This window comes from Xenopus laevis, chromosome 6L (assembly GCF_017654675.1).
Source record: "Xenopus laevis strain J_2021 chromosome 6L, Xenopus_laevis_v10.1, whole genome shotgun sequence".
In the NCBI taxonomy this organism is placed as follows: domain Eukaryota; kingdom Metazoa; phylum Chordata; class Amphibia; order Anura; family Pipidae; genus Xenopus; species Xenopus laevis.
The window spans coordinates 149348831-149366105 of record NC_054381.1 but is presented as its reverse complement, the minus strand read 5'-3'; the positions used below and the strand labels follow the sequence as shown (position 1 = coordinate 149366105).

Sequence of the window (17275 nt, the reverse complement as noted above, 5' to 3'; positions counted from 1 at the left end):
AAAAAGGAAAACCAATTGCAAATTGTTTCAGAATATCCCTCTCTACATCATACTAAAAGTTAATTTAAAGGTGACCAAACCCTTTAAAAAGGGCTATATTTGTAGCTGTAGTTCAGCCAAGGCAATCAATATGGCAGTTTATACAGGTATGGAATCCCTTATCCAGAAAGCTCTGAAATATGGGAAGACCATGTTTCAGCAAACAATTCTAATTTTTAAAAATGTTTCCTTTCCTTTTACTCTGTAATAACAAAGCAGTACCTTGTACATGTTGGTAACTGAGCGGCATGAATACATATTGGTGGCAAAACAATCCGATTGGGTTTATTTAACGTTTCAGTGATTTTTAGTAAACTTAAGGTATCAAGATCCAAATTACGGAAATATCTCTCCACAAAACAACAGGTCCCCAGTATTCTGGATAACAGATCCCATACCTGTACTTATACACACAAATGCAAATATGCAGAGAAGCAGCATTCTATATGTACAGTCATTTCTCTTTCATCATTCCACTGTTGAATAAAAAATAAATGGAAGATAAATCCTATGTAAATCCTGCTATAAACACAGAATTATGTCTTTTTAATGGGAACCATCTGCTGAATGTTACGGCAGTTGGACAGCTGGCACACGGAATGCTCTGGGCATATGCTAGGGCAGCAGACACACAAATATGAAATATTTTGGGCGGGAATCCAGGGGACCCGTCTGTGTTCCAATCCCACTATAATCCCTGCGAGAGGAACGGGAAAGGGGAGTCGCACTCACTGGCAGTCGCTGTTTCACACACGAAGGTGATCAGTTCGTCTTCGATCTTCTTGAAAGCGTCAAAGTCGTCCACAAAGAACACGTGCCTCTCGCTGGGCTTGCTGCCTATGTTAACCAGCTCTGCGTAGTCTGCGTCCGCCACGCCGATGGCAAAAATACTGAAACCTGTGATAAATGAACCATAAAGATCCCTTTAAAGGTCATTGTTACTGTTTTTATTAGAGGCATTTCTGGACCCCAATTGCAGCAAAGATCTGCAGTGTCAAGTGTCCTCGGTCTTCATATATATAGTGCTACAACAGGGACACAGGAGCAACAGCCTGTTTAACCAAGGATACAGCTGTACTTGAATACTGGAGCTTTGGAGAAATTCTTGTACACTTCCAGGCCCGGATTTGTGGAAAGGCCACCTAAGCCCGGGCCTAGGGTGGCAGGATTTTAGGGGGGCGGCATGCTGCTCAACCACACCCACATTGGTTCAGAAACACTGGGGATGTGCTGGAGATACAATCATTTTTTCCCTGTGTGCCGATTCCCATTGCTCCTGTCCCCTTTGAGGGGACAGGGAAGACGAACGGTATTGAGCCTAGGGGCGCCCACTGTAAATCCGCCCCTGTACACTTCTAATTGGAGCTGGGTGGTAGGCTACTAAACATGTCAGTTTTTACATCTATGATTTAAAGAATGGGGGCCTCATTTAGCATTTATGGTCAAACAGGCAAGGCAAACAATGAGCATAAAGGTATTTTGCACTTTTAACCTTGCCCCTAACTTAACCATAGCTCTTTGTACTCACAATGGTGCAAGCCTTCTTTATATTATTTGCCAGCACTGTATGTATATATATATATATATTCCAATTCCAAAGTGATCCGCACTCACAGGGCTTTTTAGGTTTAAAACGTTTTCATTACGAAGCTACAGGCTGACGTTTCGTCCTACCAGAAGGCCGAAATGTTAGCCTGTAGCTTTACAATAAAAACATGTTTTAAACCTAAGAAGACATGTGAGTGCGAATCTCTTTGGAATTGGAATGGATGAATTTGTGGATTCTGAACCCAGGCACATGAACTATTTTTTCGAAAGTGCCGGCATCACTGGGTATTATTTATATATATATATATATATATATATATATATATATATATATATACAGTATATATATATATATATATATATATATATATATATATATATATATATATACAGTATATAACTGGGCAGGTGGTAAGTGGGATATCAGCATCCCCTATCCCACCCCCTAACTTGAGAATCAGGGAGCACTAGATCGCAGAGCCCAGTAGTTCTGTACCTCCTGCCAGATACAAGTGCTCATTATATACTGCACCCCAAAAAATTACAGTATTACACCTGCACTTGACATGCACCAATTGTGGAAAAGAAGGGCACATCCCTCCCCCCAGTTCTACCCATAATGAAACAAGGCTCTGACTTCAAACTTTGGCATCCCTTTAAGAACAGACGTTGATTGTGTCAGTGATCCTGCCAACCAGAAAGCCTATTTATTATGCTGATGATGTTTTCTAGGTTTCTACTTTTATATTTGTTTGTTTGTTTCCCTAACACAGTGATCTCCAACCAGTAGCTTGAGATCAACATGTTGCTCCCCAAACTCTTGGATGTTGCTCCCAATGGCCTCAAAGCAGGTGCTTATTTTTGAATTCCAGGCTTGGAAGTAAGTTTTAGTTGCATAAAAAAACAGTTGTACTGCCAAACAGAGTCTCCTGTAGGCTGCCAGTCCACATAGGGGCTACTAAATAGCCAATCACAGCCCTTATATGGCACCCCAGGAACTTTTTCATGAATGTGGCTCAATACCAAAAAGATAAGAATAGAGGAAATAGATATCCTTCATAAATCTGATGTCCTTCCTCATACTGTAGAACTGTGTTTCACATTTGAAACCAAAATACATGCAAAGAAAGTGGTATCTAGGCAACTATACGGATTAACATAGCTCAGTATTGTGACCCTAACCTTCCCTGTAACCCACATTTTATAGGCAAAGCTACATACAGACATTTACATTCTCACGGTCTGTACATAGAGATACTATAAAGCTATGCAGGACTGGGATTTCCTTCTCATAGGTATAATTTTTATAGGAAATCTTTACAGTGTTGTATAGTGGCCCTTTAACTCTTTTGTAGGAGCCATTTGGCCATTTGCCTCTACCAAAATCCTGGAAACCCTCTTCTTACCTTCCAGTTGCATTTCTTTGGCAATGCCATTGACATCATCTTGGGATCGCCCATCTGTTATCACCACTAGCACTTTGGGGACTCCTTTTCTCATTCCAGAATTAGAAGTGAACAGGTCATCTCGAACGTGCTTTATGGCCCTGCCTGTTGTGAGAGACTGAGTTACTATTACATTAACAACATTACAACATGAAAGTGAGTGCACTGACCCACCGAGGGCTAGAGGCCACCAAAACACTTGCATCAATATTCCCTTTAAGCTGTGCCCAACACTTGCAATTCACACAGTACTTGCCCAGACCCACGTGAAAATAATTGTGCCCATTGACTTATCAGACAGGGAAGATCATATCTTTTCCACGCAGAAACATTGGAAAACAGCAGATAAGATGTGATGATGATAATATGATATTATACCTGTTTTGGTGTTTCCCCCTTTATAGGATATGCGCTGAATGGCATCCAGCAGGGTCTCTTTGTTTTTATAGGAATTCAGTTTAAATTCTGTCCTTGCATCATCGCTGAACTGGGCTATTCCAACCTACAGAAGGAAAGTTTCTTCAGTAAAACCTAGATACATGATCTAATTCATGCATGGGAATTTGTTGATAATCAATAATTGCATGGTGCGCCCTTATCTAGGTCAGCTTTTCCCTGCAGCCCCTTCACCCCCATGACCTTTGTGTTCTGGTGCAGTATGTAATATTGATGGACTCTTCCTTATTAGACCTCAATGTTCTAGGCCAGCAGAAGGAAAAGACCCATTTCCTCTCAATATATCCTTTAAGACAAGTGGGGTGTACAGCATGTATATATCTGTAAGATTTGCTGTATTTAGGTGGGGGACTTCAAGGGGAGCCTTCACAGTAAAAGCCTGTGAGCTATTACCCTATCTGTATGGAGTGTAGGCATCTTGATCAAGGAGGAGAAGAAGGGCTTGAGCTTGCACAGTTACTTAAAGGGGTAGTTCACATTTAACTTTTTAACCTTTCACTATTTTATAGAATGGCCAATTCTAAGCAACTTTTCAATTGACCTTTATTTTTTTTATTATTTTTTATAGTTTTTGAATTATTTGCCTTCTTCTTCTGATACTTTACAGATTTCAAATGGAGGGTCACTGACCCAGTCTAAAGATCAAATGCTCTGTAAGGCTACAAATGTATTGTTAGTCTGTTATTCAAATCAATGGACCCTACAACCAGACTGCTGAAACTGCAAACTGCTGAATAAAAACCCATATAACTAAAGAAAAACCTACAAATAATAAAAAATGAAGACCAATTGCAAATTGTCTCAGAATATCACTCTTTACATCATACTAAAAGTTAACTCAAAGGTGAACAATCCTACCAGGACCAAAATCTTGTGCCACAAGATCTATATAATTTAATTTACGGTCTAGCGTCCCCATGCGTCATTGTATGGCTATTGGTTGGATTTATTATTAAGCAGCAGCTTTTATAATTCAAGAATAACTGGTAAGTCAAATCTGGCTGCAGGATAATTTGCTTGATAAATGAAGGAAACCTAAATAGGAAGCAGTAGAGAAGTTACTTTGGCAGAATGTTCTTACCTGGGTTCCTTCAGGCCCAATCTCATCCAGGGCTCCAGTAGTGCTGTACAAGAATTTAATGACTTTGTTGAAGTTGTCATCTCCGATACTCCAAGACCCGTCCACCAGGAAAACCAGATCAGCCTTGGCAGCCTTGCACACTGGTACAACATAAATTGTTAAAAAAGAACATTTCAGATCCATAATTGACAATAACTTGTTCTACTGCTGTAGACGTAACATTGCAAATATTCTGATTTATAACTATCGTATGCACTAAAGTGGGCTGAGAAGAACATAGCTATACAAAATCACCGCTTTGGTGTGTTTTAGTTTATTTGCATATTCCCTATTTGGGTTTCCCGACACCATACTGTACCTTCTCTGGCCACAGGAATTGTTGGTGGTGGTGGAGTAGTTGGTGGAAGTGTAGGTGCTGCGGTTGGTACTGGTACTAAAGAGAAAAAGAGAGAAATAAAGGATTGTAAAACCGTTCTCTTTCAGATATATTTTGTTCAGATATATTTTACAAACAAAAGTTCAATGGAATACACTAAACCTACTTACATGTGGTCTCCACAATGCTCACACCCGGTCCTTCAGCCTCCTGGAGCTGTGCGTATACAGTTATTCTATACCTGGTGTTGGGGGAAAGCTGATAAAAGCAGTGCCTGGAAGTTCCTCCACCAAGCAAATCCTCTTGCTTTGACCCATCTGCAACAAAAAGGCTATTATAAACATGTAATACACGAGAGCAATCTATAACCTGTAAATTATATTCTTATAAACAGTGATTAGTGATGGCATCAGTGAACTTGTGTATTATAATAAATAATCTACACCCTGTTGTAGAATATTAGAATAATAGAAATCACCTTGGCGTTCCATGACCTGTATAAAAGCACAAGGCCTTCTAAAATTTACAATAGGGTGTACATTATTCCTATAATACACGAGTGATACTCAGAGTTCCCTGTATAACTCAGCCTTCAGCCTTGTGCCTTTATATGGTCACAGAACAACCCCTCAGTGACTTCTAATATCCCTATCATTTACAGTAGGGGGTACATTATCCCTTATAATACATGAGTGATACTCAGAGTTCCCTGTATAACTCAACCTTCAGCCTTGTGCCTTTATATGGTCACATAACCCCTCAGTGACTTCTAATATCCCTATCATTTACAGTAGGGGGTACATTATCCCTTATAATACATGAGTGATACTCAGAGTTCCCTGTATAACTCAACCTTCAGCCTTGTGCCTTTATATGGTCATAGAACCCCTCAATGACTTCTAATATCCTTATCATTTACAGTAGGGGGTACATTATCCCTTATAATACATGAGTGATACTCAGAGTTCCCTGTATAACTCAACCTTCAGCCTTGTGTCTTTATATGGTCACATAACCCCTCAGTGACTTCTAATATCCTTATCATTTACAGTAGGGGGTACATTATCCCTTATAATACATGAGTGATACACAGAGTTTCCTGTATAACTCAGCCTGCAGCCTTGTGCCTTTATATACAGTAGTCACAGAACCCCTCAGTGACTTCTAATATCCTTATCATTTACAGTAGGGGGTGCATTATCCCTTATAATACATGACATACTCAGAGTTCCCTGTATAACTCAACCTTCAGCCTTGTGCCTTTATATGGTCACATAACCCCTCAGTGACTTCTACTATCCTTATCATTTACAGTAGGGGGTACATTATCCCTTATAATACATGAGTGATACACAGAGTTTCCTGTATAACTCAGCCTGCAGCCTTGTGCCTTTATATACAGTAGTCACAGAACCCCTCAGTGACTTCTAATATCCTTATCATTTACAGTAGGGGGTGCATTATCCCTTATAATACATGACATACTCAGAGTTCCCTGTATAACTCAACCTGCAGCCTTGTGTCGTTATATTGCCACAGAACCGCTCAGTTACTTCTAATATCCTTATCATTTACAGTAGGGGGTGCATTATCCCTTATAATACATGAGTGATACTTAGAGTTCCCTGTATAACTCTTGCTGTATTCAACGCTGCTGTAACTGCTTGATTACTATTGGTTTGTGGCAGGTAAGAGCAGGAATTGTACCATCTCTTTTGGTGAGTCTGCAGCCCAATGCAGGAGAGGTCTCATGTACTTCCAGTATAAATATCAGCCCGATATCTACCATTTGCCTAAGGGCACATGAACACCTGATCTTGCTATAGGCTCCTTCCATGGCCATTTTATACAGTTTACTATTGAAAGAGAATACAATTCTGTGTATGCAGATTCCCCCAGGAGCCCCTTTGACTTGGATGGATTCTGTTCTCAAGCTAACCTTGGTCACTAGTACCCTGGTCTTGAGGCAGAGCCACCTGCTTGGCTATAAGAGCAGTTCTTAGTCTTTCTGTGCTGTGGAGCGATATCTCTTTGCTCTCCCATCGGTAAATCCATTTTAAAGTTTATTTTAAGTTTATAAAGCCCTGTGATCACTTTGTTCAGGGGTTCAGATTCTTGTGAGTTCAGAATGCACGGAGCTTGTGTCAAATAAACTACAACACTATCATAGGAAAATATTCTTTTGGAACATTTTCTAATTGGACCAGTGTTAGTGGAGTACCACAGGGCTCTGTACTAGGTCCCTTGCTTTTCAACTTGTTTATTAATGACCTGGAGGTGGGCATTGAAAGTACTGTTTCTATTTTTGCAGATGATACTAAATTGTGCAGAACTATAGGTTCCATGCAGGATGCTGCCACTTTGCAAAGTGATTTGTCTAAGTTGGGAAACTGGGCAGCAAACTGGAAAATGAGGTTCAATGTTGATAAATGCAGGTTATGCACTTTGGCAAAAATAATATAAATGCAAGTTATACACTAAATGTGTTGGGAGTTTCCTTAAATGAGAAGGATCTAGGGGTCTTTGTAGATAACAAGTTGTCTAATTCTGGGCAGTGTCATTCTGTGGCTACTAAAGCAAATAAAGTTCTGTCTTGCATAAAAAAGGGCATTAACTCAAGGGATGAAAACATAATTATGCCTCTTTATAGGTCCCTGGTGAGGCCTCATCTGGAGTATGCAGTGCAGTTTTGGACTCCAGTCCTTAAGAGGGATATAAATGAGCTGGAGAGAGTGCAGAGACTAAGTGCAACTAAACTGGTTAGAGGGAGGGAAGAGTTAAATTATGAGGGTAGACTGTCAAGGTTGGGGTTGTTTTCTCTGGAAAAAAGGCGCTTGTGAGGGGACATGATTAGACTTTACAAGTACATTAGAGGACATTATAGACAAATAGCAGGGGACCTTTTTACCCATAAAGTGGATCACCGTACCAGAGGCCTCCCGTTTAGACTAGAAGAAAAGAACTTTCATTTGAAGCAACGTAGGGGGATCTTCACAGTCAGGACAGTGAGGTTGTGGAATGCACTGCCGGGTGATGTTGTGATGGCTGATTCAGTTAATGACTATAAGAGGGACTTGGATGATTTTTTGGACAGACATAATATCAAAGGCTATTGTGATACTAAACTCTATAGTTAGTATAGGTATGGGTATATAGAATTTTAATTAAAAGTAGGGAGGGGTGTGTGTATGGATGCTGGGTTTTCATTTGGAGGGGTTGAACTTGATGGACTTTGTCTTTTTTCAACCCAATTTAACTATGTAACTTATAAGAGGTTGTAATTCATCAATACATTGAGGAGGGATTCATCAAACTGGTACTAGTGTTTCTCAGACTTTGACTCCCAAAGATATAGCTAGAAAATACTGATTTTGTACCAAACCACAGATGATACAGAGCATGTGATATTATTTGGATTACTTTGTGCTTGAGACTACAGATTTAGGGTTTTCCTCACATTCAGAGTAACACAGCCCAGCTGGGTACCGACAATGTTATTCTTGATTTACTCCTTCTTTTTCTGCCAGTCTGATATATTATCATGGGCCGCTGACTTGTTTTACATGGAAACATTTCCATTTAATCTTTGCATTGGCCAAACCCAACTCAGCAATATCCAGGCAACACATTACAATGAGGACTATTAAAAGCCACATGTTTTAGTAGAGAGTTAGATTATTTCTTTAAGGAGAAAGACGTGGGAGCCCTGTAAAACCAAATAGGCAAAGGAATTTATTTTGGATGAGACAGGACAACACACAGATGGTTCCTTTTATTGGATAAGGTTAGGAGGGGAGAATGAGAGAAGGGTTTTTGGCATGTAACTCATTTCTAAACTACCACCAACTGTAGGGGATGAGGGAATTTACACATTATACGAGAGGTAGAAAACAGGACCAAGGCTAGTGCCCCAAATCACTCTCAGTATTTTGCAGATAATTAGATGCATTGTTCACCCTTGGGTTAACTTTTAGGGGCACATTTACTAATGGTCAGATATCGAGGGTTAATTAACCCTCGATATTCGACTATCGAAGTTTAATCCTTCAACTTCGAATATCGAAGTCTAAGGATTTAGCGATATTCATTCGATCGAACGATCGAAGGAATAATCGATTAAATCCTTGGAATCGAACAATTCGAAGGATTTTAATCCATCGATCGAACAAAATTACTTCGTTCAGAAATTTGCTGGAAAGCCTATGGGGACCTTCCCCGTAGGCTAACATTGTACCTCAGTAGGTTTTAGTTGGCGAAATAGAGGGTTGAAGTTTTTTTTAAAGAGACAGTATTTCGACTATCGAATGGTCGAATAGTCGAACAATTTTTAGTTCGAATTGTTCGATTCAAAGTCGTAGTCGAAGGTCGAAGTAGCCAATTCGATGGTTGAAGTAGCCAAAAAAAACATTCGAAATTCGAAGTGTTTTTTCTTCTATTCCTTCACTCAAGCTAAGTAAATGTGCTCCCAGGTATGATGTAGACTAGAGCATGTATATTATGAGACAATTTGCAATTAGTCTTCATCTTTTAATAATTCAAAAACTATTTAAAAAAATAGTTAATGAAGACTAATTGAAAAATGCCTTACCCTTTAAACAAAACAGGGATTGTTTGTTATATTGCAATATATGGACAAACAATCCCTGTTTTGTTTAAAGGGTAAGGCATTTTTTAGTAGCAGTATGCACAAAATGTCGCTGTCTTAAATATACTGATAATGGGTTGAGTGCAGAGGACTCTTGTAGTTGACTATATGTATTTTGTGGTCACACCCTCATTGCACCCCCGCCTAATGGTTTTAAAAAATAGTGGTGAGCACAACTTTCCCTTGTTTGTATATATATAAATATGGGCCGCACACCCTGATCTGAGAAAATACCTGGGTGCTCATGCAAATAATGTACATAGCAGGTAGGAGATGATGGCACTCAAATCCTGTAATATATATATTACCTAAAGTTAACTTAAAGGTGAAACACGCCTTTAACAGCTGGAGTTCCATCTGCTCACAATAGTAAATGCAGGGCCAGATCTAGGGGTAGGCAGAAGAGGCACGTGCCTAGGGCACAACGCTGGAGGGGGCACTGGGCACGTACCTCTTGCCTGCATACCCCTAGTCCGGGCCCTCGATTCCCCCGGTCCTAACCGCTCTCCTGACTCTCAAATCCCTCTGCCCCCAACCATACCATCATAATGAGTTTTCACGTGCATTCTCACACAGGGGGACAGGGGTGGAGCTTGGTCCGGCCCTGAATACCTGTTGCTACGGACATGTTGCTTTAAGAGCAGATCTTTATGTTTTAAAGAAATATGTCTGTTATAATAAGTGGAAGGTGCAATGTTCTCCCTTCAGGAATGAGAGGGCCTCTCATCCAACCCAGAAGAGGACTTGGGCGCCACAATTCCCCTTGCAGATATTACCAAGACCAATATTCATGGAAATATTGGAAGTAAAATTTAAGCACCATCACTCAGTTTGTATATTGTTGACATCTTTGCTTTATAAATACTGTTATCCAAAATGCTTGGGTCCTGGAATCTTTCTGTAATTTGGATCTTCATACTTTAAGTCTACTAGAAAATCATATAAACATTAAAAAAAACAATAGGCTGGTTTTGCTTCCAATAAGGATTAATTATATCTTAGTTGGGATCAAGTACAAGCTACTGTTTTATTATTACAGAGAAAATAGAAATCATTTTTAAAAATGTGGATTATTTGGATAAAATGGAGTCTATGGTAGACGGTCTTTCTGTAATTTGGAGTTTTCTGGATAACGGTTTTGCGGATAATGAATCACATACATGTAATGGATTTATAGACAAATGGTCTTTTGTGCCAAAGACAAAGAAGAGTTATAGGCTTACCCATGAGCGACTCTAGGATGACTCTATAGGCCGTAGCATGACTGTGCAGCTGCCATTGGGCACATAGGCTTGTCATTCTTATCTGATACGCGTTCAGGTCCTTCACTCCCAAGTACACTGTCAGTTAGGAACAGAATATTGAGCACATGATCATTTCAGTCTTTAGTGAGAATATTCATTTGTTCTCCTCAATGCAGTGTCTATGTGCTGAGACCTCAATGTACAGAAAGTTACAATGAACAGCAATGTGGAATGCATTGGGAAAAGATAGTTTAGTGTGGGAATGAGATGCTCTGGATAGCAGTGATGGAACTTGAGAACTTGTTGATACTAAGGCCTGTTTAAGATGTATGCATGATATTTAAGATTGGTCATTAAAGGAACAGTATTTTCAAAAAATGAAAAAAAAAAGTGTTTTAAAGTAATGAATATATCATGTACAGTTGCCCCGCACTGGTAAAACTGGTGTGTTTGCTTCAGAAACACTACTTTAGTTTATATAAACAAGCTGCTGTGTAGCAATGGCATAAATTGAAAAAAGACTATATGCACAGGTTAAATAGTGGATAACAGATAACACCATTATGTTCTACAGAGTATTTCTGCTGTTTGAACCCGGAGCCTTTTCTCCATTGAATGGCTGCCCCCATTGCTACACAGCAGCTTATTTGTATAAACTATAGTAGTGTTACTGAAGCAAACACATCAGTTTTACCAGTGCAGGGCAACACTGATTATATTTTTATTACTTTAAAACACTTACATTTTTTTTATTTTACTGTTCCTTTAAGCACTGAAGATCTTCTTACATGTCTTTCCTAGTCCAGTTAAGGCATCGCTGAAACCAGTGGAGTACGAGGCAAGTACTTTCAGGCTGTATTCCGTCCCACTGAGAAGATTTAGGATGAGTATGGTGTTAACATCGTCCCCAACAAATGTCTCCAAAGCTGGTCCTGGCACTGGGAAAAAAGAGACAACATGAATCCCATCAGAAATTATATATATATATATATATATATATATATATATATATATATATATATATATATATTCAGTGCATATTCCTGATTCACAGCTGCACTTAATGGCAACAAGGATAAGGCAAAAAACACAATGGGGGGCATAATATATAAAAATCTAATAGCTATGATTTAGATTCGGTTCAGTATTCGGCCGAATCTTTTGCGAAGGAGTTGGGGGATTCGGCCGAATAGATTGGGTGCATCCCTAACTAGAAGTCATGTAAACATCACGGTTTTGCATCCAATAAGGATTAATTATATCTTAGATGGGATAAAGTACAAGCTACTGTTTTATTATTACAGAGAAAAAAATTTGGAAAAAATGGAGTCAAGTGAGATGGCCATTACGTAATTTGGAGCTTTCTGGATAACGGGTTTCTGGATTACGGATCCCATACCTGTACTACATCCTATATAAATCACCTGCTGGGTGTTGTATTGATACCATCCTGCCTTACTATACAAACCTTCCCAAATGACAGCCCCTTCTCCTGACATCTCACCTTACTATACACATTGTACTCCTTCTAGGGGCTGTGGTGTTTAGTGTATAGTAATTGTTGCACTGTATATACTGGCACTTAAACTTTCATTACTTGATGATTTCCAAATATCACACGTTACTGATTTAAACAAATATAACGATACAGGAAACACAGGAATATAAACAAAAGATACATCCCCATGAGTTTAGGTAGAAAGCGGCGCCAGCTTAGTTTTTATGAAGTGATCGAGTGCCATTGTTTATACAGGGAGAAGGTTCCCGGCAGCACTGAAAAAGGCAAAGACTCTCCTCTAATCTCGGCAAACAGGGACTGGATTAGGGACATCCTGATACAAACACACGGTTCTCCCATAAATTGGCTGAAATACAGCTTGTCCCTCCTGTGTGCCTGCCAGAGCCCTGCTATAAACCCAGTTACTTCAACTTTAAAGGGATACTGTCATGGGAAAACATGTTTTTTTCAAAACGCATCAGTTAATAGAGCTGCTCCAGCAGAATTTTGCTCTGAAATCCAATTCTCAGAAGAGCAAACAGATTTTTTTATATTCAATTTTGAAATCTGACATGGGGCTAGACATATTGCCAGTTTCCCAGCTGCCCCCAGTGTTGTGACCTGTGCCTCTTTTTTTTTCAATGATTAATTCTATTGTATTTATTTTAGTTTGCACTGCTGGTCACATGTGTATCCAGTGATGTCACTGGCGTGCCCCAAACCCGCCCCGAGGTAGAGAGCTTGGGGGTACGTGTCCCTGTATCTGCACACATCCAGACCCAGCAGTAACCTAGAAGGGGGGCCTGTGTGGATGTAGCCTAGGGGCCCCACATTTCATTATTCCTCCACTGGATGTTGGTAATCCCTGTCTCCAGTACCTAAACTGGTGAGTACCGTAGACTAGCTGTTTGTGATATCACTATCCAGAATATTCAATGCACTGGGGTGCCATTTAATCCCATAGTAAGGTGTTTTGGGAATTTCCAGTGCCGTCTAGGAAACATTCCATGGGGCGGGCTAACTCAGGGATTAATGGGAATGTATTAAAGTGGACCTGTCACCCAGACATAAAAATCTGTATAATAAAAGTCCTTTTCAACTTTTTAAACATGAAATCCAAATTCTTTTTTTTATTAAAGCATTCATAGCTGTTGTAAAAGCAATTAAAAATCTCAGCTGTCAATCAAATATTGCCTGCCCCTCCTCTATGCCTTAGGCAACTACATTCAGCACTTAGTAGATGTCACTGCTCTCCCCACATTCCCCCAGTTCTCTTCACCATTTAATTGTGTAGCGAGTACATGGGGATGGACATCAGGTCCCCCATTCTGGTGCACAAACAAGATTCTGAGATGATGCAAAACTTTTCTTAATAACAGTGTCCACAAAATGGCTCCTGCCTGCTTGCTATAATTATGAATTCCCAGACTGGAGGAAACAAGATTCAAATCATTTATATAGTGTAATTAAAGTTAATTTTGCTTGACTAATGCGATAAAATAGGATTTGGAATAATTTTTTCGGGCGACGGGTCCCCTTTAATGGTAACTTGGTGCAGTACGCCCAAGGAATGGAAACGTTGAGCACTACAGCTGATGTGCCACCCTACAAGTCTCAGTGTGTCTTTACTAATTCATCTGGGAATTGAACTTCCATAAGAGCTGGAGTGCCAAAAGTCACCCCACAGATTACAGATTACCCGTGGGTCGGGCAGGTTGAAGTTGACTAACCCACAAAGTTTGTGGGCCATGGGCTGAACTTTAGCCTGCGACGTCCTAGTGCCCAACTTTCTCTGGCATGTTCCTTTTTATATACTCGTGCACCGGCATGCCCTGCCCACTTCTGGGATGTCACAGCAGAGCGGGCGTTGGTATATAAATAGGAGCACACAGCGGGTTAGGGTCGGGTGCAGGTTCTTGGGATGCATTTGCCCTGCTGGTCACCCAAGTCGCACCCTTCTGTGTCCCATGTAGATATCACAGCTGCTTTTGTCAGCATCTTGCCAAACCCCATCCCCAAAGGAAAGAGGGGGATTTTGTCCCAAACAACCTTTGGGCACCAAAAAGATAAGGAAACACAGTTTTCAACTTTTTTAACTAGACGAGGACTGTCCAGGCTGGATGTGACACTGCAAGAGATTTTTATTATATTATTATAGTTTGGGGCACCTATAGAGGATAATGAATTATTGGCCAACAGCATGGAAGCAGATCACACAGCACTGATACACTTATACTCTAACTACAATTATTCCACTATAAAACATCCCTGATAATGACCTGTAATGACACCCTGATCATATACAGTGTGTATATATATATATATATATATATATATATATATATATAGTTCCAGACCCGCACTGGCAATTTGTGGGTTCTGGCCAAAGCCAGAGGGGCTGCTGTAAGATGCCATAGACAGTCATTATTATTTGGGCTGGTGGGCTGGTGGGGGGCTGTTTGGGCTTTTGAGTATCTGAAATGCCAGAGCCTATTTTGAATCCCAGTCCAGACCTGCACAGTTCTTTATAGTCATTTATTTTTCAACATTACAGCCGGCTAAAACATTTTTCTTTCCTTTATTCCTCGCCTTATCCTTTGATACAATGTGAAATCTCCATATGACTGATATATATATATATATATATATATATATATATATTCAGGAGAAGAAACGGAAAGGCAATTACCATTCACAGGTTTATAGACGATTCTGTAGCCCATGGTGGGGGAAGGAGGAGCGTCCCACGTAATCCTCAGCCTGTTGTACCATTCATCGGAGACACGCAAGTTCCTCGGGGCCAGTAAAGGCACTGCAGGGAATAAGAAGAATAGTAGAGAGGGAATTTATTCTGCTACAATAGCCAATTATTATACCAGGTGCATAATTCATTCTGAAACAACTCTTTTGGGTCACAAGTTGAGAAAAATGTTTAAAAAACCCCTGAAATAAGATAGTATAGTGTCAGTATGTGCAGCTATTGGCTCCATGTTCCTATGGGAATTAGAAATAGCCCTACAGCCCAGTGCTTGGGGCTTAAAGGAGCGGTTCAACTTCATTTTTAGTATGTTCTAGACTGGGCAATTGTAAGCAACTTTTCAATTGTCAATTTTTTTCTTTTTTTTTTGTATAGTGTTGGGATTATTTGCCACCTTCTTCTAACTCTTTCCAGCTTTCAAATGGGGGTCACTGACCCCCATCTAAAAAAACGAAATTTTCTGTAAGACTACAAATGTATTGTTATTACCACTTTTTAAAACTCATCTTTCTATTCAGGCCTCTCCTATTCATATTCCAGTCTCTTATTCGAATCAATGCATGATTGCTACGGTCATTTGGACCCTAGCAACCAGATGGCTGAAGCTGCAAACTGGAGAGCTGCTGAATAAAAAGCTAAATAACTCAAAAAGCACAAATAATAAAATGTGAAATTGTCTCAGAATATCGCTGCCTATATCATACTAAAAGTTAATTCAATGGTGAACAACCCATTTAATAATCTGTATCTATAGAGTTCCAGCCCAAACTTACATGTTCTTCCAGATGCCGACACACTGTTTCCCTCTCCATTGAAATACACGGGTGTGACGGTGACTTTATACTCAGTATCTGAGAGCAGAGGCTGCAGCACAACCTCATTCAGCCTCCCGGGCACAATTTTCTAAGGAAGGAACAATGAAATGAAATGAAAAGTACAAACATCCATCCTGAAAGCTTTACTTATTTTTAGATTATTGTGTAGAATTGTTATTTCTCCTTTCCTTTTTTGTAGTGATTCTGTCATCCACAGCCCCTTAAACAATTAAATGTATCTAATGTATTTGTTCAGTTTTGTTTTCCTTTTTATTTCCATATTTTTACAATTAAATTAGGAAATTAATCAGTTGCCATGGGTAACATTTGCTTGTTGTTAGTAAAGGTGCACTGTGTCAGCCCCAGAGAAAATAACAGGAAAACTTGCACATTTGCTGCTATACCCTTCTCAACCACCAGATGGAGCTGTATCTGTTCCATTTGCTTGACTCAACATACCAGTTTGTTGGAACCTGTTGTGTCTATAGCAAATATGTATGTTGATACAAATGCTTTTTATGTACAGGTATGAGACCTGTTATCCAGAATGCTCAGGACCTGGGGTATTCTGGATAACGGATTTTTACGTAATTTGGATCTTCATCCCTTAAGTCTACAAGAAAATCATATAAACATTAAATAAACCCAATAGGCTGGTTTTGTCTCCAATAAGGATTAATTATATTTTAGTTGAGATCAAGTACAAGATACTGTTTTATTATTACTAAAGAGAAAAAAGGAAATAATTTTTAAACATTTTGATTATTTGGATAAAGTGTAGTCTATGGGAGATGGCCGTGTCTGTAATTTAGAGCTTTCTGGATAATGGGTTTCCGGATAACGGCTCCCATACCTGTATTATTTAGCAGAAATAGCATGTACTTACCATTATTATTATAAACTTTTGCACACATAGGGGGTTATTTACTAAAACTTGATTTTTCTGGTCTGGATTTTTGGGGCAAAAAAAACGTGAATTTTCTTCGCGATTTATTATACCCTGATGCTGCAAAAAGCCCAAATCCTAAAATCCATCCTCTTGAGTGTCAGATGTCCCTATCCCAATTTGAAGACACAGTATTGTGGTTTGCGCTGGGTTTAGCCGGATAATAGGAAAAATTTGGGTTTTTTGGGCAATAACCTGAAAAAAATCTAGCAATTTGGGAAAAAAACGTACGAATCGGGGTTTTTTCTGATCAGATTTATTCAAGATATTTTAATGATAAATAAGGCAAAATTGTAGATGGTCGAGCTTTGTTTAATAAAAAAATGAGATAAATTCGGATTTTAGTAAATAACCTCCGTAATGTTCAAGTTGCACTGTGATAGTGTTGGAAAAAATGGGAATTCTGCGGGAATCTAGCACTCCC

The 17275-nt window shown here is 39.5% G+C and overlaps 1 protein-coding gene across 5 annotated transcripts in view; it reads right to left on the bottom strand.

The window, feature by feature from the left end:
• Positions 1–17275, bottom strand: part of col14a1.L (collagen, type XIV, alpha 1 L homeolog) — a 106840-nt gene that overhangs the window by 41446 nt on the left and 48119 nt on the right. For all 5 annotated transcript variants that reach the window (XM_018268234.2, XM_041566622.1, XM_041566624.1 and 2 more), the window contains 10 exons: positions 15864–15993; positions 15022–15144; positions 11623–11772; positions 10814–10930; positions 5116–5262; positions 4928–5002; positions 4570–4709; positions 3411–3534; positions 2994–3137; positions 772–936 (listed from right to left, as the gene is read on the bottom strand). In XM_018268234.2, coding sequence (XP_018123723.1) covers positions 772–936; positions 2994–3137; positions 3411–3534; positions 4570–4709; positions 4928–5002; positions 5116–5262; positions 10814–10930; positions 11623–11772; positions 15022–15144; positions 15864–15993 — 1315 coding nt within the window. The remainder of the gene's footprint in view (positions 1–771; positions 937–2993; positions 3138–3410; positions 3535–4569; positions 4710–4927; positions 5003–5115; positions 5263–10813; positions 10931–11622; positions 11773–15021; positions 15145–15863; positions 15994–17275) is intronic.